At 52.0% G+C, this 24,839-nt stretch overlaps 2 protein-coding genes across 2 annotated transcripts; one reads left to right on the top strand and one right to left on the bottom strand.

The window, feature by feature from the left end:
* Nucleotides 1-272: 272 nt before the first annotated feature.
* Nucleotides 273-12,311, top strand: LOC122896433 (long-wave-sensitive opsin 1). Its single transcript, XM_044234628.1, has 6 exons — nucleotides 273-384; nucleotides 4,331-4,627; nucleotides 7,057-7,225; nucleotides 8,425-8,590; nucleotides 9,549-9,788; nucleotides 12,201-12,311. Exons 1-6 carry the CDS (start codon nucleotides 273-275, stop codon nucleotides 12,309-12,311), a joined length of 1,095 nt encoding a protein of 364 aa, XP_044090563.1.
* Nucleotides 12,312-12,766: 455 nt separating this feature from the next.
* TEX28 (testis expressed 28) lies at nucleotides 12,767-24,564 on the bottom strand. The gene is made up of 4 exons (XM_044235568.1): nucleotides 24,553-24,564; nucleotides 19,882-20,636; nucleotides 13,740-13,875; nucleotides 12,767-13,123 (listed from the first exon to the last, which is right to left on the bottom strand). The coding sequence occupies exons 1-4, from the start codon at nucleotides 24,562-24,564 to the stop codon at nucleotides 12,767-12,769; spliced, it is 1,260 nt and encodes a 419-aa protein (XP_044091503.1).
* Nucleotides 24,565-24,839: the final 275 nt, after the last annotated feature.

The raw sequence follows: 24,839 nt of genomic DNA, 5'->3' as shown, positions 1-24,839 counted from the left end.
TCACAGCCACCTGCGCAAGCTGGGGGCTCCGAGTCGGGTTCCCAGAAAATCCTTCTGAGCCGCCCTTGCAGGCTCATCTTAGGAGCCAGGAGGCAAGGGGTGGGGGAGGAGGAGGTCTAAGTCCCAGGCCCAATTAAGAGATCAGGTGGGGAAGGGTTTGGGAGCTTTTAAGGTGAGGAAGCCTGGGCTGATCCCATGGGCGGGTATAAAGCGCCATGACCCCCAGGCAGCACCAGGGCTAGCAGGCACTGAGGACAGGGCTTTCTGGAGCCATGACCCAGCGGTGGGGCCCCCAAAGGCTTGCAGGTGGGCACCCGCAGCCCAGCTATGAGGACAGCACCCAGGCGAGCATCTTCACCTACACCAACAGCAATGCCACCCGAGGTGAGCGAGCAGGCGCTGTGAAGGCCGGGTCACACTGGCTGGAACAGCCTTCCAGGGACACTGAGCCTTAGTGGCCACACAGGGGGCCGCTGGCCACCCAGCCCCGTGGCGAGACTTCTCTTCCGCACATCATCCTCAGCCGAGATGGTCTTCTCGCTTAATCTTTATGATGACGTGAAATGGGGGGGTGGGCCTTCTGATTATAAAAGGACACCACAATATGGAACTGGCATTTTCAAACCACAGAGACTTCCCAGACCTTTTGAGAATCCCTGTCCCAAGGACACCCTGTTTCGTTGCGGTCCCAAGCTACCGACAAGCGCTCGTTACGTTCAGTTCTGGTGCGCTGCCCTGAGCTTCCTGGGGAAGAAGCCGGGTCTGCCTCATTTTTGCATCTCCGGAAGCCAAAAGGAGGAAAGCAGTGGGAGTGGGAGGCTGGGCAGCTGACCCGGAGGAGGGTCAGTGACTTCTCCAAACTTAGGTTTGGAAGGGACAGCAGGAGTCATCTCGTCCAACAGTGTGCCCGGCGCCCGCAGCCTTTGGCTGCGCACTCTTGGGGAGGAGGCTCTTCCTCTGCAGGGGTGGCATGAATTGTGCCCTGGGAGTGGGCCAGTCCGAAAGCTTTGCATGCAAGCCCTGGAAAGAGCTGAGGACACCGGTGACCCCTAGCCCCTGGCCCCCCTTCCCCAGTCGCTCCTCCAAACCAAAGACCGTCTGTTCCTTCGGGAACGTCTCACATGCCGTGGTGTCCAGAAGCCACACCAGCTCCTTGACAGCCAGGGTCCCCGAGCCAAACTAACTGAGACCCCCGAAGTTTGCTCTGATCCCATTGTCCACATCCTGTCATGTCCTCGGTGGACATGCAACAGTGCTCTCCCCGGAGGACCCTAGGGCTTCACTGAGGCTTGAGGTTCCGTTTGGTCCTCCCCCCAAACTCGAGTACCAACTGAAGCGGAGGCCAGTGTGATTTCTGGAAGCAGGTCTGAGATATCACACCCTTTCCTCTGCAAATCTTCAGGGCAAAGGACTCTTAGAAACGTAACTGCAGCGCCATTGTCACACCCAGAAGGTAACGTTGCCTTGGTATCATCCAATCTCCTAGTCGGTATTGAAAGAAAAGTCACACATTTTGTTCTCCCTTTGCCTGAGCCGCGCTCAGACTGACCGCTCTCTTCTCCTCCTCTTTGAATTTCGAGGCTCCCCCTCTACCTCCTTGTAACTGATTTGTCGAAGGAAAGGGGTCACTCGTCCCTGGGCTGGTCCACTTCAGACTTCGCCGGCGGTTTCCCACAGGTGGCTTCCCCCACCTCGTTTGTCATTACATTTGTGCAAATTGGTAGTTGCTCAGAAGATCTGCTTGGAGGTCAGTTGGATCCGCTGGGTGTTTTGGCAACAGCTCTCCACTAGGACGGCGTCCCTTTTCCTGGGGAGTTGGCAGCTGCTGTCATTCTGGTTCCTTTACCCCCCACGTGCATCCATAGCTATTTCCCTCTGGCAAAGAGGGAACAATGCCCTCATCGACTCTTGGGTTCCCCAGGGGCACAGTGTGTATAGCAAAGGCGAGATAAATGCCCCTTCTTTCTTTTTATTGCTCCGATTCCAAAGTGATGATTTGGTTTCCCAGCGGAGCCAGCTGGGGTTGACCTCTGTGTCTCCTTTCCTCCCACTCAGAATCCTGTCCTCAAGGGCTTTGCCTGGAAGAATTAGAATATCATTTAATTACTCATTTGCTTGATCTCAAAGACACTCACAACGGTCTCAGAATAAGGACACCAACACTACCATCAACAATGTGATTACCCAAAACTTAGCTGTTGGACAGGTCTATTTATCTAGTGTCTTCCCAAGTCCTTTAGAATAATCTAATGTTCCAGTTCCAGTTCAAGTCCTTTAGAATAATCCCTTCCTATGTGATTATGCCTCTGAGTGGATATGCATTTAGTTTCGTTTGTTTTATTTTGGATTTTCTGGGATTGCTTTTTTTTTAAAAATAAATGTTGTTTTTATTTTTATTTTTTTAAGGATTTTATTTATTTATTTGACACAAAGAGAGAGATCACAAGTAGGCAGAGAGAGACAGGGGGAAGCAGGCTCCCTGCTGAGCAGAGAGCCCGATGCGGGGCTCGATCCCACGACCCTGGGATCATGATCTGAGCCGAAGGCAGAGGCTTTAATCCACTGAGCCACCCGGGCACCTTAAAATGTAATGTTGTTTTTAAATTATGTAATAAAATACTTACAAGATTCCACATTAAAATCTAGAGAACAAGGTCTATTCAAGGAAATCTTGCTTCCTTGTCTGCCCCCACACCTAATTCCCTCCCCGCAGAATTTTCTTTAGAACCTGTTCTCCTGGTCAAAAAATTAAAAAAAAAAAAAAAGAACCTGTTCTCCTGTGAGTTCACTGTGATACCCATTTGTGTACGAAATTCTTTCTGTAGACGACCCTCCTCTGTGACTTCCCACCTTCAGAGCCCTCCTCTCCCCTCCTCCACTGCACACTGCCCTGTCCCCTCTTGTCCCTGCCCTGCCCAATTTGGACTCCATGGGCTATCTGGGAAGGGTGCTCTGGCGGCCTCATTTTGAAACTATCCCCAAGCCAGAGTGTTCCAAACACCTCCCAGTTCCAGCTGCTGTTCTCAAACTGACCCGTTGTAGTTTCCGGGGACAGTGTGTTGGCAATTTGGTGGGGAATGGTCTCTGTTCCCCCGTCTATCAGCAACCCCATTGTTTCCCTCTGCTTCCTTCTGCACAGAGACTCGTACCACGTAGGCCTTTTGTACTCAGGGGTCTGGTCCCAGGGAGCCGTTGTTGCCGTGGGGTCCACTTGAGCTGGCGGGGGGAGCGAGGTCTACCCCATTGCTCATAGCCAGGGGACCCAAGAAAGCCTTACTTTTTCTTTTCTTTTTTTTACTAACATATAATGGATTGTTTGTTTCAGAGGTGCAGGTCTGGGATTCATCAGTCTTACACAATACACGGTGCCAAAACTGGTTTAAGTTGGGCTTTTGACACACACCACGGAGTCGTCCTGGTAAACCTGGGGCTCCACGTGGATGCTTTCCCAGGCGCTGCACGGCCCTGTTGGATGGTGGTGGGCACCAGCTTATAACCCCTTCCCCTATTCTGCCAAAAATGATGGTGGTGAAAAAGGTCCTTCCAAAACAGAGAGGTGCAGAACTACTGTATTGTAATAAAGGGGAGTTAGCCCTTCTTTTCGATCGGTGTGCATTTCCTAGGGCCACCATGACCAAGCCCCCCACACCGAGTGGCTCAAAGGAGCAAAATCCCTTCCCTCACAGACCAGGGGGCCCGAAGTCTGAGATCCAGGTGTGGGCAGACGTGGCTCCTCCTGGCGGCTCTGAGGGACCGTCGGCTCCGGGCCTCTCTAGTTTCTGGTGGTCACTGGCCATCAGTGGTGTTCCTGGGCTTGGGGCAACCTCACGTCGAGCTCTGTCCCCCTCCTCATGTGGCCTTCCCCCGCGTGCCCGTCTCTGCATCCAAATGACCCCCTTTTAGAGGGACCCGGTCCCGTTGGCTCAGGGCCCCACCCTAACGACCTCATATAACTCGATGGCCTCTGGGTAGACCCTGTGTCCAGGTAAGGTTTCACTCGCACGTGCTGGCGGTCAGGACTCCGACATGTCTTTTTGGGGGGGATACCATTCGACTCATAACTCATTCATTCATTCTCCGAACACCGATTGTGTGCTGGACCTGCGTGTGAGATGGAAAACGGGACGCGTGCATGGGTAGCTCCGATACCGGCTATTAGGTCACAGAGGAGCGTGGAGACGGTGGTCCCGAGGGGTCAAGCTGCCTCTCAGCTTCCGGAGGATAAGCGTCGCTCTGCCGAGGCAGGGAGGGCCGGGGAGGGCATAGCCGTGCCCGTGCGGTAATGCCGGTCCCCAGCTCCTGTCCCCACTCTGCACCTCCTGCCTTGCAGGCCCCTTCGAAGGCCCCAATTATCACATCGCTCCCAGATGGGTGTACCACCTCACCAGCGCCTGGATGATCTTCGTGGTCTTTGCATCTGTTTTCACAAACGGGCTTGTGCTGGCAGCCACCATGAGGTTCAAGAAGTTGCGCCACCCCCTGAACTGGATCCTGGTGAACTTGGCAGTGGCTGACCTAGCAGAGACCATCATTGCCAGCACCATCAGCGTCGTGAACCAGATCTATGGCTACTTCGTGCTGGGCCACCCCCTGTGTGTCCTGGAGGGCTACACTGTCTCCTTGTGTGGTAAGCCAGGCGCGGGGCCCGCTCTGTGTAAAGGACACACTCGTGCAGCAACGCCGGGGGTGAGCCCAGGGTAGACGAACCTGCAGGGCGAACGGAGCTGGGATCATTATGGGGTGGGGTGGTTGCCGTCCAGCAAGCAGGCATCCCAAGTGCCTACCCTGAGACGGGCTTGTTTGTGCGGCTGGCATGGGAGGAGACAGCTCCAGCTCCAAACAATCCCAGAATCGTGTGCGAGGCAAGGGCTCTGGTCACAGCAAACAGAATTTGTGCCCAGGTCAGAGACATGTGCCCTTTAGCTCACCTATGCCAGCTTTCTCCAGGGAAGGAAGCACGTCCCATTCGAGCTCTTGGAATATTGAAACTAGATCCCAGATCCCCTTCCCCACCCCCAACGCTAACACCTCTGTGGGCCTTGGCTCTGTTCGGGTCGACATCCGCAAAGAAGAGACCACGTGCTGGGTGCAAGAGTAGAGGGACCCCGCCCCGAGGTCGTTCCAAGTCCTGGCAAGAGGGGTCCCTATCCCAGATGGGATCTCATGGCACCATCAGAGGAGCTGGAGGAGACAATGGAGGACCTGAATCTTAAGTCAGCCAGACCGCCTGCCTCTCTGCCTACTTGTGATCTCTGTCTGTCAGATAAATAAATAAAGTCTCTTTAAGTCAGCCAGACAAGCAGGGAGCTGGGACGAGACACGAAGGAGAGCAGGGCCCGCCGGCACCTCACAGAAGGAGGGGTGCGGAGGCTAGAGTGGGAGCCGCACCTGCACACGTGGGGTTCCAGGTGGGGGGCTGCCATAAGGCCAGGTTTCTTTCTCTGGGGCCCACAAGGAACAGGAGGACAGGCAGGCCTGCTGAGGCTGAGATCCCCTCCGGGAGCTCTTGGGCCAGACCCCCATGAAAGAATGGAGGCCGGAGGGTTGCAGCTCGGTGCCCATCCAAGAAAACAGAGAGCCTAAGGGCCACGGGGCTTGGCACACGCAGCCTGTGTCTCCAGGCCCCCGGCTGTCACACCAGCTCTTCTGTCTGAGAAGCTTCCCAGAACCATGGTCATCATTCCTGGGTCCTTGGTTCCCACATCCATCTTGGGTTTGCCTAATTGCTACATAAACTGATCTCCAGTTCGCATTCCGAGGAGGTGGAGATTAGAAGAGAAAACAAAGACACAAGGATGGCAAGGGCCTGGGGAAGGGGGGGGGGTCCCCTGGCCCCAGATTTGAATTCTTCACGCGGTGAATGCCACTGAATTAGGTTACCACACCACGCCTCCATTTTCCCATCTGTAAAATGGGGGCAGGACTTGGGGGCGAGGAGAAGCTCACAGTGCAGGGGTGCACGCTGTCCCCCTGTATCGAACTGCCTCTCATTACGGATGACAGTCCAGCACTCTCCCAAAGGTACAGACGGGGCTGCCCAGGTAAGGTGAAGCAGAGAAAAATTTATCCCCAGTTCCAAGTGCTCAGTGCACCTTTATCTCCACTTGGATCGGTCTCTGGTTCTGTCAGGAGTCCCCACTCGCTTCTGTCTCTGACTGAGGTCTGTTTTCGAGTCACAGAGGTGCCGAGGAGCCTGGGGACCCCTCCTAGGGAGAATGTTTACCAAGGCGCACAACAAGATGCATAGGATTACAAAGGAATCCAGTGATATTGAAATATAATAATCAAAGTATTAAATATTGATTAGTGGCATAGTCCTTCATTAAAATTATTAGCAAACGTATTATTTAGAAGTATGAATGATACCATTCTTTATTAAAGTACCAGATAACTGGATCTGGCCGGACAGCCCCTGCGATTGCCAAGTGGAAAGGAATGTAGTGATATTGGGAAATGTGTGCCGCCTCTGGAGAGTGACCCAGTCCCAGGCATTGCTGATGACGCTGTGCTAATAATGGAAGGAAATGCCCAGTGTCCACTAGAGGTTGCCGCAAACAACGCTGTCTTTTTTCCTGCCCCAGTTCGTGGAGCCCTGAATGCTGCCCACAGACGTCCAGCGTGTAAGCAGGACAGGAAGACACCATCTCCACCTGCCAGGTGGTGGGCAGTGGTGGGAGATCTGGGAGCCTAAACAAATGTGCAGAGTGCCAGAAGGGGCACAGGTTGCTGGACATGTCGTGTTTCCTTGCCCTTGGCCGGGACCACAGCACCTCAGTGCAGTCACGTGGGTGTGTGTGTGGCCATCGGGAGGGGCATCGGCGTCCGAAGAAGGGCTGGTGGCCAACGGGAAAAGAGCTAGGAAGCGGGGTGGCACTGGTCCGAGAGGAAAGAATGGGGAAAGGGGGTGTCAGAGAAGTTGAGCAAGACACCCACTGCCCCCTGGACCCAAATACACTTCTGGGGAAAATTCGGTGTTGCAGGTAGGTGTCGGCTGGTCTGGATGGAAGGAGGGACTTTGGAGGCTCAAAGCCCTCATCTGCCTTCTGTCCCCTGCAGGGATCACGGGTCTCTGGTCCCTGGCCATCATTTCCTGGGAGAGGTGGATGGTAGTCTGCAAGCCCTTTGGCAACGTGAGGTTTGATGCCAAACTAGCCATCGCAGGCATTGCCTTTTCCTGGATCTGGGCTGCTGTGTGGACAGCCCCACCCATCTTTGGCTGGAGCAGGTGAGCTCGCTGGGAAGGCAGCTGGTTCAGGGCACAGGGTGAAGGATGGTGGGGGAGGGGCAGACTGCCGATTCCCTCTGGGACCTTGGGGCACATTGCTTCCTGTTTCTGGGCCTCTGTGACCCCATGAGTAAAGCCAGGATGGACCCAGCTCTCCCTGGGACCCCTCTGAGGGTGCAGTGTCTACAAATGTATAAACCTGTCTGCCTGTGGTCTCAGAGGCTCTGGAAAGTTCTGTTTCCCCCAAGCGTGAAACGCTTGTGGGAGCACACAGAGAAAGGCAATGAGATCGAGCCCTGGGAGGATCTGTAAGTGAAAGCCCCTTAAACCACTCTGCCCCAGGCCTCTTTCTCGAACATTCCAAGGGGCCTCCCTTTCAGAGGCTTGCTTGGGTTGTCTGTATAGCTGGGCCTGTAGGTCATTGGTGTGTTGGCCAGGCCGCTTCTCTGGGGACTCAGATGTTATGAGTACTTTACCATAATAAAAAAAAAAAAGGGGGTAGAGGTGCCTGGGTGGCTCAGTGGGTTAAAGCCTCTGCCTTCGGCTCAGGTCATGATCCCAGGGTCGTGGGATCGAGCCCACATGGGGCTATCTGCTCAGTAGGGAGCCTGCTTCCCCCTCTCTCTCTGCCTGCCTCTCTGCCTACTTGTGATCTCTGTCTGTCAAATAAGTAAATAAAATCTTAAAAAATAAAAAGAAGGGGCTATGAGACCTAGAACTGGACAAAGGTTTACCAAAATCCTACCCACGGGTTTCCTTTGGGGGCGATGAAGGTGCTGGAGAACTAGATAGAGGCGGTGATTCACAACACTGTGAATGTACCGGACACCACCGAACTGCTCGTTTCAAAAATGGTTAATTCATGTCATGTGAATTTGACCATAATTTTTGAAACCAAACAATCCAGGGGCGCCTGCCTGGCTCAGTCCGTTGAGTAGCTGACTCTCGGTTTTGGCTCAGGTCGTGGTCTCAGGCTCCCGGGATGGAACCCCGTGTTCCCCCTGCTATGAGCAGGGAGCTGCTTTAAGGATTCCATCTCCCTCTCCCTCTGCCCCTCCCCCCTCTCTAAAATAAATGGATGGAGCTTTAAAAAAGCAAAACCCAGCCATCTTGCCACCCAGGTCGGTGGCGCGCCTGGCCTGAGGGGTTCCCATGCCACCCTGCCTGCATCAGGACAGGCTGCCAGCCCTTCTCTGCAGGTACTGGCCCCATGGCCTGAAGACGTCGTGCGGCCCAGACGTGTTCAGTGGCAGCTCGTACCCAGGGGTGCAGTCCTACATGATCGTCCTGATGATCACGTGCTGTATCATCCCGCTCAGTGTCATCATCCTCTGCTACCTCCAAGTGTGGCTGGCCATCCGCGCAGTAAGCCCCCAAAGCCTCCAGGCTTCCAAGCACCCACCCCCCTGGCCTGGCAGGATCCTGAGGGCCAGAGAGCTTAGGGCTGGCACAGAAGATCACCCAGTCCTCTCTCCTGCCCTCAAACCACACAGGAACCCTGCAGTTCCTTGGGAGCAGCCCCTGCAGCCCGGACTCCCTTATCCTTGCCCCTGCGAGATGGGAGGGGACAGCCCCCCTTCACGTGGGGTCCAGTAAGGGAGCAGAGCTGCATTTCCTCCCTGACCCAGGATGGTTCCCCTCTGGGGGGAAGCCGGCCTTTCCCGGGGAGTCCCGTGCAGCCAGCTGTATCCACAAGCAAAACATGTATCCATAAGGTCTTTCTAGAGTGAAGGCCACAAGCTCCCTGCCTTCAGCCTGTGATGTGCCCCTGCCCTGCTTGCCCACCCCAGCCCCACTGGCAGTTGGGGATCAGAGGCAACCTAGCTGCCTCCCACAGGAATCCAACCATGGCTTGAACCATGTTAGCTCTGGGCTGTGTCCTTGCCCACTGCAGGCAGTGCCCAGCCTCTGGGTCTCCTCACGCTCAGCCCGTCAGACCTGAGCACTGGAGGGGACACACTGGTAAGAATGGCCTCCTTGGCTCCTTCCCAAACTCCTTTTGTGTGGCTTGGCCCAGCTAAGCCAAGAGCTTGGAAGGCCCTGGCTTGAGGCCCTTATCTCCAGGGCCAGCTGTGTGCCACCTCCAAGCCTCCCTCAAGGCCGGCCCTGTCCGGCCTAAGCCCGGCTGCGGCCTCCCTCAGGTGAGAGCTGGCCTCTGATCGGCACAGGTGGGCCCATCGCCCTCTCTCCATCACTCCCCATCCTGGTGCTGACTCCTTGACTCACTGCCCAACAATAGCCATCGAGTCCCCGGGGGACTCTATGGAGCCCAGAGGGACTCTTCCACTCCCCAGGTCCAGGCATGAATCTCTGTCTCCCCCAGGTGGCAAAGCAGCAAAAAGAATCTGAGTCCACCCAGAAGGCCGAGAAGGAGGTGACGCGCATGGTGGTGGTCATGATCTTTGCGTACTGTGTCTGCTGGGGGCCCTACACGTTCTTTGCATGCTTCGCCGCTGCCCATCCTGGCTACGCCTTCCACCCCCTGGTGGCTGCCCTGCCAGCCTACTTCGCCAAAAGTGCCACTATCTACAACCCCATAATCTATGTCTTTATGAACCGGCAGGTGAGTCACATCGTCGGCAGGACAAGCTAGAAATTGACTGCAGAAAAGCCCAGGGAGGGCCCCCACCTGGAATCATGTCTGGGGGACCCTGTTAATGACCTCTAGGACAACAACCAGGGAAAGCTCAGCTAAGCCCCCGCTCTGGATTCTTCCAGGGTCTCAACCCAAGGGTGGCCGCCACAGGGCATCCTGTATGCTGCTACCCTCCCCTTCCATTGGCCACAGGGCCATCCTGGAGCTCGAACACCCAGGGAATGCCTGAATACGTCTCCGTTTACCCTGCCTGTGCCCGTTTTGCCTTTATAAGCACAACTCTCCTCTTAATTGTCATCTATCTGTCCATCTTGAAACCCTTCAAGAGGCCCTGCTTGGCTGCACTGACATGTGGCTTGGGTGACTTCATGGTTGAGTTCAGGGGAACATACTGTGCCTGCCCAAGGCCTCGGCACACGGCGGCCATCAGGGGCTGGCACGTGGAGCCTCAGCAGTGAACCGCCCAGGACCCCTAGACCTCATGGTGGGTTACAGGGGACAACTGAGGCTCTGCACCTTCCGAGTATGGTTTGTCCCATTCTTCCTTGAATCCATCAGATCTATTTCATTAAGGCACAGCTGTGGGCGTATGACTTGACGGTGACCAGAAAGGTCCATGGGCCAGAAACCACCCTCAAGGGGGTCTTGCATCCACCAGACCCAACTGCCATTCCTCCCAACTGGCTCTTCTCTGTTCCTCCATTTCATGGTTGGCCCATGGCTCCACGCCCTCTGACCAGGCCCTGACTCCCTGTAAAGTTCATTGAGCACACACTCCTTGGGTCATGTTCAAGTATTAAGCAGGACCAGTGCTGGAGTTGATTCCCCAGGACTCCATTGCTGGCCCCTCAATACCTCAAGTGTAGCACTAGCCCTGACTCTTGTTTCCTGGCTTTCCCGAGGGTCTCTTGTTAAGTCTGGCTTTTGTTTATGAAAGCCTAGGCCATCTTGACTTGTACTGTGTTTACTTGAGTCTTTCCATCCTCCCCTTCCAGAACTCCCTCTCCTAGGCAAGACTTCTGCACTTCTGGACCCCTCCAGGCTTTCAAACTTTGCTTTCACCCTTTCCACATTGTCATCTCTTCCTGCTGCATTCAGAGAGAGTTTTCTGGAATGGTGCTCCATGAGGATGGAGAATGTTACTCTTTTTCTCCACTGCTGATTCCCCCTGGGACACAGTCTGGCGCTGAGTGGGTACTCAGGAGGTGGATGTCGAATGAATTCCTCAGCTAAATGAATTCCGCTATTTGGCCCATTTCTTGTGTTATTGATTTCAGTAACTGTGTGTTTTCTTTGTGAGAGTTTTGATGTTGGAGGGAGCTGGAGGTAGTCAAGAATAAGCCTGGAATGTACAGGAGATGCCTCCGATCTGCATTCTCAAGGCACTGTGGTTAGCTCAGTGATGACATGAGACTTAATCTGAGAAACGAATACATTCCAGATCCCTTTATGGCCAAGCAGCAAAGATGGCGGCCCTCCTGATGCTGGAAGATTCTCATGGTTAAAGACATGAGCTAGCGGCTAGACTGTTATCAGCCTAGTTCTGTGTGTCCTCAAAGCTGATGGAATGGAAACGAGATGACAATCGCATGCCTTTTCACTGAAATGGCTCCGAGTCTCTTCCCAGACATTCTGGAGGCAGGTCATCCTATGCATGGGCCCCTTAGCTGGCATCATCTTTGGTTTCTGTACCAGCTTCCCGAGGCTCCCATAACAAAGTGTCACAGACTAGAGGGCTTAAACCAGCAGAACTCTTCTCTCACCCAGTTCTGAAGGCCGGAAGTCTGAGGTCAAGGTGTGGGCAAGGTTGGTTCCTTTTGAGGGCTCTGAGGGTGACCCTGGCTTCTGGCGGTGGCCAGTAACACTTGGTGCTCCTTGGCCTATAGACAAGCCACCCCGATCTCTGCCTTCACCTCCACGTGACCTTCTCTCTGAGTCTGTGTCTAAATTCCCTTCTTCTAATGATGCTAGTCATTGGATTAGGGCCCACTTTACTCTAGCATGACCTCATGGTAATGTACATCTTAATCACATCTACAAGGATTCTATTTCCAAATAAGGTCATGTTCACAGGCTCTGGTTAGGACTCGAACATAGCTCTGGGACATGGGGAGCAGAGTCACAATCTGACCCATGACAGTCACCGTCAGACTCTAAATTAAATGACTCAGATGAACGAACAGGCAGGAGTAGACCACATGTAAGTGACAGCCCCGGGCTCCTCTACTCTCTGTACAGGGTTCTGAATAGTGGAAGAGAGGGTGTTCAGTCATCCAGGTGACCCTTATTGAATACCTTCCTCAGAATTCCCCAAGAATGACTTTTAGCAGAGTACATGGCCCTTTCTGCTCTGTTGAGTAACACTTTCTGTCCTGCCAGTTTCGAAACTGCATCTTGCAGCTTTTCGGGAAGAAGGTGGAAGATAGCTCTGAACTCTCCAGCGCCTCCAAGACAGAGGCCTCGTCTGTGTCTTCAGTGTCACCTGCATGAGTGTCTCCCAGCCATGACAACAACAAGGTCTGCTCCCACCAGGAAACATAACACCTGCCCCCACACCAGCACTTCCGCTGCCGCCCCCTCCGCCGCCCCTTCTTCTCTATCCCTGTGAAAGGAATGTAGTTTCTCTTTGCCAAAAGCAACAAAGTCATAGAGGCCACCACTGCAGCCTGGGGACACCGGAGCCTCTGAGGGTCTGGTCGCTGGGTCACAAGAGGTCATGAGGGGGACAGAACTGCAGATCTCCAGTTCCCGGATCAGCCTCAGACACTTTAATATTTTCAAGACTTGTGTCTGAAGATGGTATTGAAGGGTCACGAGGAAGAGAAGGGCAAGGCAGGCTAGTGGTGATGGAATCAGAAAGGGGCAGCTGAGAAGTGGCTCTCTGGGTTGGCCTGGCTGGACGCCCTTGACACCCAGAAGGCAGTACGAGCCCGCAAACCCACGCTTTAAGTCCCATCTGATAGAGGCTTGGAGTCCTTGGAAGACGGTCTCCATCTGGAGGGGACCCAGGCCTGCCAGTCTGCGGCAGGGAGCACGTGCCGCTTCTGCCAGGCCAGGGCCCCAAGACCGATGAGCATGAGTGTGGTGCACGTGCGCAGGCGAGAGGTCACCAGTGGCAGGGGACAGGCGCACACAGTGGAGACGAAGACCAGGAAGGCGGCGGCCAGCGTGAGGAGCAGGCTCGCGCGTCGGGACGCGAACCTCTGGGGGCGGGTCCTGGAGCTCTCTGGCGTCTCCACTTGTGTGGCTCGCTGTAGTGTTTCAAGCTTAGATATGCGGTTCTTGAAAGTCTCCATGACCTCCTGCAGGTGACAAGAACGGCACCCCCACCCCAGGAGGTGAGGTCACTCCCCTGAGCTCCTCAGGGGAGCACAGCAAACGTGGGCAAGCCGAAGACTTGGGAGGGAAGTCAAGAGCCTAGAGCTCTTCCATGCCAAGGGCCCTGTCCCTGCCCCGTAACACCCGGTGTGGCTGAAGACTGAGAGGCTGGCCGGGCAGGAGCTCGTCAAGGACGGGAGTCCAGCGGACGGTGCGGAAGATGGGGGGGCTCAGTCGTCACAGGCGAGGGGAGCCCTACCCCGTGCTTGCTAACGCGGGCTCAAAAGCCACCCAGAGGGAGCTCCCCGCACCAGAAGAAGCTGCCGTGACTCACCAGCACCCCCCCCCCGGTGGCCCCGAAGCACCCCCAAGTATGAGAACAGCAGAGCCCAAAGCCCCCGTCCAGCTCTGCCGCGTCAGGGCAGGGGCGCGGCGCGCAGCGCGGGCAGAGAGACGGGATGCTGCCGGCGCGGACGCTGCGCCAGGTGCGACCGGTCCGTCTCTCCTCCGTTTGCAGCCGTTATCGCTCTTTGCTTCTCTCACCCCGACGTCCTTCTCCCTGGCCACTTCCTTAAAAGCCCTGCCCCCCGAGGTTCTCACCCATATCTCCTTGGCTCTCTCGTAGGACAGATAGGCCATTTTCTCCTCTGCGCTCGCCAGGCTCTGCCTGAGGCGGTAGATCTCATCCAGGCGTCCCTGCAGGTGCTGGTCCACCTGCTCCTCCAGCAGCGCTTGTCTCGGAAGCAAAAGAGAAAGTAATCGTCCCATGCGCCCGGCCCACAGGCTGTGCTGGTGGTGAGCGGCCCTGAGTCAAGGCTGCAGCTGGGTTCCGACTGCTCCGTCCTCCTGTGTCCTCCTCCAGGCCGGCCTCAAAACGCCGCGAATGCACAGCGGCCGCACACACACGGACACACAGGTCTGTTTCGCACACAGTTAGCATTCCGCAACAGCTGTCCCAAACCAGCCACAGACTAGAAGCTGGAGAACTAAAACTCTAAACTGTCCACGCCTGCTATTAAATTCTCTGTAAGCTCCCAGCACCAGTGTTTGGTAAGCAGTACTTATCCAGAAAAGTCTGCAGCTTACAGGGATGGAGCAGTCACAAAAGACCACATATTATATGATTCCATTGACATGAAATGTCCAGGGGCACCTGGGTGACATTTTTTAAGCATCCGCCTTTGGTTCTGGTCACGATCCCGGCGTCCTGAGATGGAGCCCCAAGTCGGGTTCCCTGCTCCGAGGGGAGTCTGCTTCTCCCTCTCCCTCTGCCCCATCCCTGCTCATGCTGTCTCTCTAAAGACATAAATAGATAAATCTAAAAAAAAAAAGAAAGAAAGAAAGAAAAAGAAAGATATGTCCAGAATAGGCAAATCCATAGAGACAGAAACAGAGGAGCGGTTCCTGGTACTTGGTGGGGGGGTGGGGGGGTGGGGAGTGACTGTTCATAACATGGGGTTTCTTTTTGGAGTGATGAGAATATTCTGGAATGAGAGAGTGGTGATGGTTGCACAGCTCTGTGAATATACTAAAAACCACTGATTGTAAATGGGTGAATTTTATGGGATGGGAATTATATTTCAATAAAGCCGTTATTAAAACAAAAACAGGAACACCTGGTGGCTCAGTCATTAAGCGTCTGCCCTTGGCTCAGGTCATGATCCCAGGGTCCTGGATTCAAGTCCCACATTGGCTCCCCTCATTGCACTCCTTGCTCAGCAGTGATCCTGCTTCTCCCTCTCCCTCTGCCTGCTGGTCCCCCTGCTTGTGCGCACACTATCTGACAAATAAATAAATAAGATCTTAAACAAAACAAAGAATTGTTGCATAACTTAGTAAATTTACTACTGATCATTGAAACATACAGTTAAAATGCTGCATTTTATTGCATGTAACTTATACTTCAGTAAACCTCTTAAAAACCATGAACAAAACGTCACTAACCAGTATGTATTCAACCAGCCATGTATGTAAGTTGTAAAGCACCAATACTCGCATGGGAAGATACGGGCCCAATGAGGATAGCGAGGTGGGTGGAAGGGGGATGGGGTTGGGAAGGGATGCTGTGACAGCGTCAAGCGAACTTTGTAATTACTTCTTAATAAAATCCCATGTGAAGCACATATGGTAAATGCAAAGATTTAAGAGGCCCGCAGGTGGGTACACAGTCTTGATCATGTTATCCTCTACATTTTCCTGGGTTTGGAATATTTCATAGTTTAAAAAACACTTTAAGGTTCTTCATTTGGGCACCAGGAAGGATGGGCTGGAGGCCAGAGGCCATGTGGCTTTTAGTGTCGTCCTTTAGGGAAGAGCCAAAGACAGAAAGGCTGTCCCATGGGTGTGGAGTGAGAGGGGACGCTGCGGAGGCAGACAGGCACTGGAGAGCCCTGGGGACACAGAAGGGCTGGGGCGTGGTGCCCAGTCAGATCACAGGGCTCCGGCACGCACAGGGCATAACCAGGGGTGCTGTCGCACAGACAGGAAATATGAGGCAAGGAGGTCAGTTTCGTCCTGCTTCAAGCACTTGACTGACACCCAAACGGAGTCATCGCCCAGGCACGTAATGAGCCGAACAATCAGGGAATATTCCATCGGGCTCTGCCCTACTCCTTATGGAGAAGAGACAATGCCCACGGATGGGGAGGCAGTACGGTGCCCCCTTGAAAGGACATTCTGCATACCCGTCTCTCCATTTACGTGAAGGATTCAGACACAAGAGCGTTCAAGTACATGTTCATGAATATACTCTTCCCGGTTATGAAGTCACTGAAGTCAATGAATAGATTCTTCATTAACATATTTATACAAACTGACAAATATATTCTTCAGTGCGTTCTGGAATAGATTATTGAATGAGAAAATGTTGAGTCATGACAGTACTCCAGTAGTCTCCCCTTGTCTCCGGCCCCCAGCCTTGGCTGCGGCACTGCTGACGCTCCTCTCCGTCCCTCCATTAGTCAAGAACCTCTCGCTCTCCCACTCATACAGCTGCAGAGGCAAATGGACCACTCTAGAAAATGCCCTTGCAGGGGTGCTTGGGTGGCACAGTCAGTTAAGCATCCAGTTCTTGGTTTTGGCCCAGCTCGTGATCTCAGAGTCATCAGATCAAGCCTCACAAGGTCCTGCACCGGGCTCGGTGCTCAGCCCAGAGTCGGCTGCAGTTTCTCTCCTTCTCCCCCTACCCCTCCCCTCCACGTGCTCGCTCTCTCTCTCCCTCTCTCTCTGAAATAAATAAATAAGTCTTTTTTAAAAAAGAGAGAGAAAACACTCTTACAAAGACAAAATGACAACCAGCCAACAAAAATGCCCTCCAATCTTCCCAAACTGTGAAACCTGCCCTCACCAACACGGAATGTCCTAAAGCTTATCACTGTTGAAGAAGAGTATCGTTCTCGATCATTCCTGAAGACTGGTCTTCAGTGCACTGAGCTTGAAGCTAGTGGCTTGCAACTTGAAGAAGTCTGAGATGGAGAAACTGATGTAGGAGGGATCAAACCCTATGGGCAGGGTGGGTAGGAACAGAATCGGTCCTCCGGAGCAAACGTGCAGTCACATGCATGCTTACAGGAGGGAAGCAGAGGGAGCTTCTACACACAGAGGAGAGGCCCAGAGGAAGACAGAACAGAGAGCGATGTGAAGATCGGAGTAATGTGACCACAATCTAAGGAGCCTGGCAGCCACCAGAAGCTGATGCAAGAACGTTCGTGGCGGCTTTATTCATCACAGCCCCAGCCTGGGGGGCTCAGTCGGTTGGGCGACCGCCTTTGGCTCAGGTCGTGATTCCGGCCTCCCAGGATCAAGTCCCCCATCGGGCTCCCAGCTCTGCCAGTGGTCGGCTTCTCCCCCTGGCCTGCTCCCCTCTCATGCTTTTTCTGTCTCCCTCAAATAAATAAATAAAATATTAAAACAGAAAAAGCTCCAACCAGCAGCAAGTGAATGTGTCAACTAACTGTGGTACATCCGTACAAGGGAACAGCGCTAAGCAAGAAAGAGGTAACTACTCCTCCATGCAACTCCAATGAATTTCAAGACTCTTACACCAGTGCAAGAAAACAGACACAAAGGGGTCTACACTGTATGATTCCACTTACACGAAATACCCAGAAAAGCCAAGTGCAGAAAGACAGAAAGCACATTGGTGGTGACTGGGGGTTGGGGCAAAGTGGATGGGGAACGATGGGGTCTCTCTTCAGAGTGATGACAGTGTGCTGGAACCAAATCGAGGCGGTGAATGTATGAAGTGCCGCGGAATTGTCCACTTGAAGATGGAGGAGTTTGTTTTGTGAAAGTCCTCTCAATTCAGAAATAAAAAAGCAAGCCCTCTTGAAAGCAAATTCAGCTGTGAGAAGTGTCATAGGACTTTTAAGCTTGAAATCTCAGCTTGTGACACACCAGAGAAGACATGACAATTACAGGGGTCGGAGCGGTGCCCACACCAGTGTGTCTGCAAGGTGACACTTCAGTGACTTCAACACATACGGCATGACCGCATCTAGCTCACATAGAAGTTTTTTAAAAAGATTTGAAGGACGGGGCGCTTGGGTGGCTCAGTGGGTAAAGCCTCTGCCTTTGGCTCGGGTCGTGATCTCAGGGTCCCGGAATCGAGCCCGGAATCGGGCTCTCTGCTCAGCAGGGAGCCTGCTTCCCCTTTTCTCTCTGCCTGCCACTCAGCCTACTTGTGATCTCTCTCTCTGTGTGTCAAATAAATAAATAAATAAAATCTTTAAAAAAAAAGATTTGAGGGGCGCCTGGGTGGCTCAGTGGGTTAAGCCGCTGCCTTCGGCTCAGGTCATGATCTCAGGGTCCTGGGATCGAGTCCCGCATCGGGCTCTCTGCTCAGTGGGGAGCCTGCTTCCTCCTCTCTCTCTCTGCCTGCCTCTCTGCCTGCTTGTGATCTCTCTCTGTCAAATAAATAAATAAAATCTTTAAAAAAAAGATTTGAAGGAGATGTATGTTTTAAAAATGGCATTGAACTCCTGTGCCCCATTCACCTACATCAGGAAGCCATGTGGCTGGGACATGTTGACATGCGCTCAGGCTTGTGCCTCTCCGAAACTCCATTTCCCCATTGGTAAAGTGGGTGACTGAATGGTACAGGGGACAGGGGCACTTGCTCCCTGCTGTCACTGCTGTTATGTGAAGTCGTCTCCCACCCATTCTCTCCTTGTCTCCTGGTAAATCTGAGTCACACAGACCTGCTTCATCGCTTCTCATGTATATTAATCAAGGTAGGCTGATTGCTGTAGCCAACAAGCTACTTCACACTCCTGTCACAGTCCAGTGGCAGTGGGGGCAGCTGTTCCAGAAGTGCAAACTTGTAGAATTCATTGGGAATCCAGGAGTGGTAGGTGGCCCTGCTGCCCCTCACTGCTGCTGGATTCTGGTTAAGAGCTTCCAAGAACAAAGCGGTCCTGTTGGCCAAGGCAGGATGGAAACTTACGGGGATTTGTGTAGCTGCCACTGAGCTCTAGTCTTGCTTTGTATAAAGCTTGGAAATGAATGGTATTTTGGCAAAGGGGCATTAAGAGTCTCAACATTTAAGATTTGGTTGCCGTGTCCTACAAAAATCACATCCAAAAGAGATCTAGAATTCTGATTCATTATCTTATTTGACAGCGGGTTGCCCCATAATACTTGTTTAAAGATTTATTTATTATTAGAGAGAGAGAGAGAGCATGAGCAGGAGGAGCAGAGGGAGAGGGAGAGAGACTCTCAAGCCGGCTCCTTGCCGATCACCGAGCCCATCGCGGGGCTCCATCCCACGACCCCAAGATCATGACATGACCAGAAACCAAGAGTCAGACGCTTAACCGATGGTGCCACCCACCCAAGCGCACAACCCCTGTCATATTTTGTAATTGTCCTTTCTAGATTTGTCAAGCAGTGTTAACGCAGGTAACGTTTTCCTGAGAAAACATTAGAGGACCGATTCCCAAGTTTCTTTCCGTGCACCACTCCCCCCCCAACACACACACACAGAAGTACTAACGGACCGCGAAGTTCTTACTTTACTGAGAATCTTGGTTCGTAAGTGAATCCCTCCCTCCATGGCCAGGCTGTTGGGAGGGTTAGAGCGAGCACAAGCAGCCCATGCCAAAGACTGTGGACGTCAGGGGAGACTGTGGAGCCACTGAAGGCTGGCAGGACCCTCCAAGAGGTCCAGGTAGGCATGGGATGGGTCCTTTGAGAGACCGAGTACGCCTTTTTCTCCCTATTTGTGGGACCTAGTCTGGTCTTAGATGAAAATGAAGTTGACCCACCACACAGTGGGGAGAAAGAATTCCCCAGAAGACAAACATTTTCAGAATAAATATCCTATATGGGACCTTTGGCCCCAACTCAGCTACGAGCACAGGTGAAGGGACCGTGGCTGGTGGGACACCTGCTTCCCCTGCTCTATTATAGCAGGTGCCGGACCACTCCCTGAAGGGCAGCGGGCATCTGCTGGACTCCCACCGTTGCGGAGCCCCCAGCTTCTGGGACCACCGAGCGGGACCCTGAGCTGGAACCGTGCTGGCAGCAGATGATGCAGGCCCGAGTGCAACAGCGGCCCGGGATGAGCCCTCCCCACTGTCGGGGCGTCCCGCTGCCCAGAGAAACACTCACTGGCTTCGCCCCCCTTCCCCTCCCGTGACCCTCCAAGTTCACATCCTCGCTGCCTTTCACTCTCCAGCACGCAGTCCTGGGAGGGGCGCTGTTCCCAGAGCTGGGGCAGCAGAGGGGAGGATCTCCCGCTCACCTGCATTTCTCTTCCCGAAGGGACACTAGAGACGCCTGCAGGTCCGTCCCATGCTTCTCCTTCAGGCTCTGATAGGACACCTGGAGGCTGAGGTGGAGCTCCCTGGCTGCCTTCAGGTCTTCCTTCATCTTCTGCAACAACAAGTTGCGCCGCTGGGCCCCACACTTTGTCTTGGAGGACTTCCCTGGCTGCAAGGCTGGGAAGTGACTCTCCAGGGGCACGTGTCTGACAACGTCAGATAGCTTGGTGGACAGGCCGTCTGCCCTGCTCGGCTTGGGAGGCTCAGAAAACGGGGTCTTCTCGCTGGGCTGCTTGCACTCGTCCAGGCTGCTCTTTGCCTTCAGCGTGAAGCTCCTGGGCCTGCGGCCTTCCTGCAGCTCCTGCAGCTGCTGGTGGCAATGGCGGAGCCTTCGCTCGATCTGGGCAATGGTGGCAGAGGCGCGCTGGTTCACCCTCTCAAAGGCCTGCCGGATGTGGGGGGCCTGGTGCCGGTCGGCTTTGGACACCAGCTTGAGGTAGCCCATGGTGTTCTCATCCCGGCTGGCCTTCTCCACTCTCAGCTGCTCGGAGAGGTAGAGGATGCGGTGCCTGACACTGTCCTGTAAGTTCCGGGCCAGCTCCCCAGCTGGGAGACTGCAATGGCCGCTGGGGCCGTCCTCGGCGGATGACAGGGACCTGCACGAGGGAATGCTGGAGGCAATGTTGGAGGGGACGTTGGAGGGAACGGTGGCACTTGAGCTCTTGCTGTCTTCCGCCTGCATTGGGAAACAAGAAATCATTAACAGGTACTTCTTTGAGCTACAAATAGTAGGACAGGACATGGAATTGCCTCATGCTAAAAATACTTAGGCGTAAGCACGATACTCACATATGCAAGATTTGTGCATTCAAGATGGGCCCAGCACAGATGAGGAGGTCAAGTTCAACTTCCAGGCACCTCTCCCCTTCTTCTCAGCATGTGACTTTTTTTTCTTAGATGTCACAACCCTCAGATAAAGAGTTGCATACTCCTCCAACTGACCCAACACCCGACTTTTTGCTCTATGAGTGTACCTCACTAGAACCCCCAGAATCTTCCTTGGCTAGAATCTTCCATGGCTAAAATCTTCCCTCCATATTTGTCCTATCTGTTCTTGGACTTCCTTTCTTCCAAGAAATACCAACTGCATTGGTATAAATCTCATTTTGTAAAGAACTATTCTGGTAAAGTATGGAATAAGCTTGCTCCCATCAACCCATACGGTTTCTTATATTGTTACTGCCAGGCAGATAGAAGAGGTAGGTAAGGAGATTTGCATCCTGACAGGCTCATTTCTTCATTCAGTCATTCATTCAACACGTGATTCCCAAGCGCCCACAACGTGGTAAAGAAGCCAGAAATGTTCCTTGCTCGTATAGAGCTGGCGGTGAAGTGTGAAAATGTCTATTGTGATGCCTGTGAATGAGTCTCTTGCATGGACAAGTTAATAAACCACTCAGAGGATCAGTTATCTCATCTCTAAAATAAAAATGCTTATAGCAGCGTAGCTGGGACACAATGGACCAGGGGAGACTGAATGGTAATGAGCCAGGAAACGTATGTGAAGTCAGAATGGATGAAGGGGCGCCTGGCTGGCTCAGTCAGTGGAACGTGTAACTCCTGATCTTGGACTTGGGAGTTCAAGCCCCACACTGGGGGTAGAGATTATTTTAAAGTCAAATCTTTTATTTTTTTTAAAAGATTTTATTTATTTATTTGACAGAGAGATCACAGTAGGCAGAGAGGCAGGCAGAGAGAGGGGAAGGGAAGCAGGCCCCCTGCTGAGCAGAGAGCCCGATGCGGGACTCGATCCCAGGACCCTGAGATCATGACCTGAGCCGAAGGCAGCGGCTTAACCCACTGAGCCACCCAGGCGCCCTAAAGTCAAATCTTTTATTTTTCCCCCAATGCTTGTAAACATTTACTAAAAAATAACTGTCTTTCTAAAGATTTTTATTTACTTATTTTAAAGAAAGAAAGCCAGTGAGAGGAGGAGCAGAGGGAGAAGCTCTCCCCACTGAACAGGGAGTCTGACATGGGGCTCAATCCCAGTACCCTGATATCGTGACCTGAGCTGGAGGCAGACACCCAACCGACTGAGCCACCCAGGCACCCCTGAAAAATAACCATTAAAAAAAAACTAGCAGGAAGTGGTATTGGTTTATATTTTTAAAAAATCTTTTTAAAAAGCCTCTGTTCTGTTTCTACTTTTTTAAAAAAGATTTTATTTATTTATTTGACAGAGAGAGAGAGATCACAAGTAGGCAGAAAGGCAGGCGGGGGTGGGGGTGGGGAAGCGGGGCTCCCTGCTGAGCAGAGAGCCCAATGCGGGGCTCAAACCCAGAACCCTGAGATTGTGACCTGAGCCAAAGGCAGAGGCTTACCCCACTGAATCACCCAGGTGCCCCTGTTTCTATTTTTTAACTGTAAAAGCCTTCATAAACATTTCCAATCTGCAAAGGATTTCCTGGTGGTAAATCAGGGGTGATTATATGATAATACATAGCTTGGTTCTGTCTATTTTATTGTATGCAAATCACACCTTGATTAAAAAAATGTCATACCATTATACATCTAGTAGACTGGCAAAATTTAGACTAATAATAATAAATGTTGGCAAGGATATGGAACAACAGGAACTCTAAATCACTCCAGGTGGGACAGTAATTGGTACAAGTACTTTGGAAAAGCACTAGTAAATTGTAACATTGAAGACATGCATACCAAATGGCCCAGAAATTGCATTAATAGGTATAGCCTTGAGAAACAGGTAGACTAATGTCCTCAATAACCAACGACTAGAAACAACCCATCTGCCCATCAATAGTGAAATGTGAAAGTGAACTGTAAAATGCTCAACAATATACTACTATACAACAATGAAAATGAACTACAGCCTTGAAAACATGAACGAACAAGCATGATGTTGAACAAAAAAAGCTAAACACAAAAAAATCCTTACTCTCGGGGCGCCTGGGTGGCTCAGTGGGTTAAGCCGCTGCCTTCGGCTCGGGTCATGATCTCTGAGTCCTGGGATCGAGTCCCGCATCGGGCTCTCTGCTCAGCAGGGAGCCTGCTTCCCTCTCTCTCTCTCTCTCTGCCTGCCTCTCTGCCTGCTTGTGATTTCTCTCTGTCAAATAAATAAATAAAATCTAAAAAAAAAATCCTTACTCTCTATGGTTTCATTCATACAAAGTTCAAAAGCAGGCAAAACAAAATGATGTTGTTTAGGGACAGTAGACAACAAAACTATAAAGAAAAGTGTGAACATGGATAGCATAAACCTCAGTATAGTGACTCCCACTAAACTGGGAGAAGGGGAATTGATTGAAAGAGACGTGTGGAGGCCAAGGTGCTTGACCCTAGTAGTAGATACAAGCAAGTTCACCTTATCATTATTTCCTAAAATCTATGTTAATGTTTTCTGTCCTTTATATACATATGCCAAATCTCACATTTTTAAAAGTTTTTAAATAGTTGGGACACCTGGGTGGCTCAGTGGGTTAAGCGTCTGCCTTCCACTCAGGTCTTGTTCCCAGGATCTTAAGATCGAGCCCCATGCTGGGCTCCCTACTCAGCTGGAAGCCTGCTTCTCCCTCCCCCACTATCTCTGCTTGTGTGCTCTCTCCATATATATATCAAATAAATAAATAAATAAACTAAATTTTAAAAATAAAAGTTTTTAATGGTCAACAGATGGATGTATAGTGCATTGGAAATAGCTGAGGAGAGAATTAGAAAAATGCAAAACAGGGACACCTGGGTGCCTCAGGCAGTTAAGCAGCCAATTCTTGATTTTGGGTCCAGGCATGACCTCAGGGTTGAGAGATTAAGCCCTGTGTCAGGCTTTGCATTCAGCATGGAGTCTGCTTGAGGTCCTCTCTCTCCCTTTCTCTCTGCCTGTCCCCCTGCATGCTCTCTCTCTCTGAAAGAAAGAAATAAAATCTGAAAAAAGAAAGTATCCAGAATGTAACCAGAGGGGACAAAGAAATAGAAAATTTGAAAAACAGAAGACATGGAAGATAGAATGAGAAAATCTAACAAAATGAGAGAATGGCAAGATTTTAAGAGATAATCAGGGGCACCTGGGTGACTCAGCAGGTTAAGCTTCTGCCTTCAGCTCAGGTCATGATCTCAGGGTCCTGGGATCAAGCCCCATATCAGGCTTTCTGCTCAGTGGGGAGCCTGCTTCCCCCCCCCCTGCCTGCCTCTCTGCCTACTTGCCATCTCTGTCAGATAAAAAAATAAAATCTTTAAAAAAAATAAAAAGAGAGATAATCACAAAGAACTTTCCAGGACTGATGAAAGACACAACTCCACAAATTCAGGAAGCCAAATAAACCCCAAACAGGAAAACAGAAGTAAACCCACACCTAGACACACGACTTTAAAAACAGCCAGATTTGGGGTGCCTGGGTGGCTCAGTGGGTTAAGCCTCTGCCTTCGGCTCAGGTCATGATCTTAGGGACCTGGGATTGAGTCCCGCATCGGGCTCTCTGCTCGGTGGGGAGCCTGCTTCCTCCTCTCTCTCTCTCTCTCTCTCTCTGCCTGCCTCTCTGCCTACTTGTGCTCTCTCTGTCAAAAATAAATAAATAAAATCTTTAATAAATAAATAAATAAATAAAAACAGTCAGATTTTAAAACCTGATTACCTTTAAAACCATGACCTTCAGACTGAAAGCTGACTTCTTAGCGGCATCAATGAAATCCAGAAAAGAGTTGAGTAATATCTTCAATATGCTGAGAGAATAGCTGTCAGAGAGAAAAAAATAGGTCATATTCAAATAATCAGAAGTCATTGTCTTCAGACTTTACAGCAAAGCACTGAGGAACAAGAAAACAAGTAATGCCTCTGAATTTGCAGGGCGGGGGATGATTTTCCAACCTAGAATTCTACACCCAAACTGCCTACTGTGAGATTAGACTCAAGACATGAAAG

The sequence above is a fragment of the Neovison vison genome, chromosome X, assembly GCF_020171115.1.
Source record: "Neovison vison isolate M4711 chromosome X, ASM_NN_V1, whole genome shotgun sequence".
Lineage (NCBI taxonomy): Eukaryota > Metazoa > Chordata > Mammalia > Carnivora > Mustelidae > Neogale > Neogale vison.
This window is presented reverse-complemented; position numbering and strand designations above follow the sequence as displayed.

Bases quoted from the DNA above. Each gene is read 5' to 3' on its own strand.
- TEX28 (XM_044235568.1), bottom strand. The intron at 13,876-19,881 runs GTGAGCGGGAGA...TTTGCTTCCGAG, and splicing joins CTTCGGGAAGAGAAATGCAG to ACAAGCGCTGCTGGAGGAGC. The intron at 13,124-13,739 runs GTGAGAACCTCG...TGTCACCTGCAG, and splicing joins AGAGAGCCAAGGAGATATGG to GAGGTCATGGAGACTTTCAA.
- LOC122896433 (XM_044234628.1), top strand. From the start codon at position 273: ATGACCCAGCGGTGGGGCCCCCAAAGGCTTGCAGGTGGGCACCCGCAG. The intron at 385-4,330 runs GTGAGCGAGCAG...CCTGCCTTGCAG, and splicing joins CAACAGCAATGCCACCCGAG to GCCCCTTCGAAGGCCCCAAT. The intron at 4,628-7,056 runs GTAAGCCAGGCG...TGTCCCCTGCAG, and splicing joins CTACACTGTCTCCTTGTGTG to GGATCACGGGTCTCTGGTCC.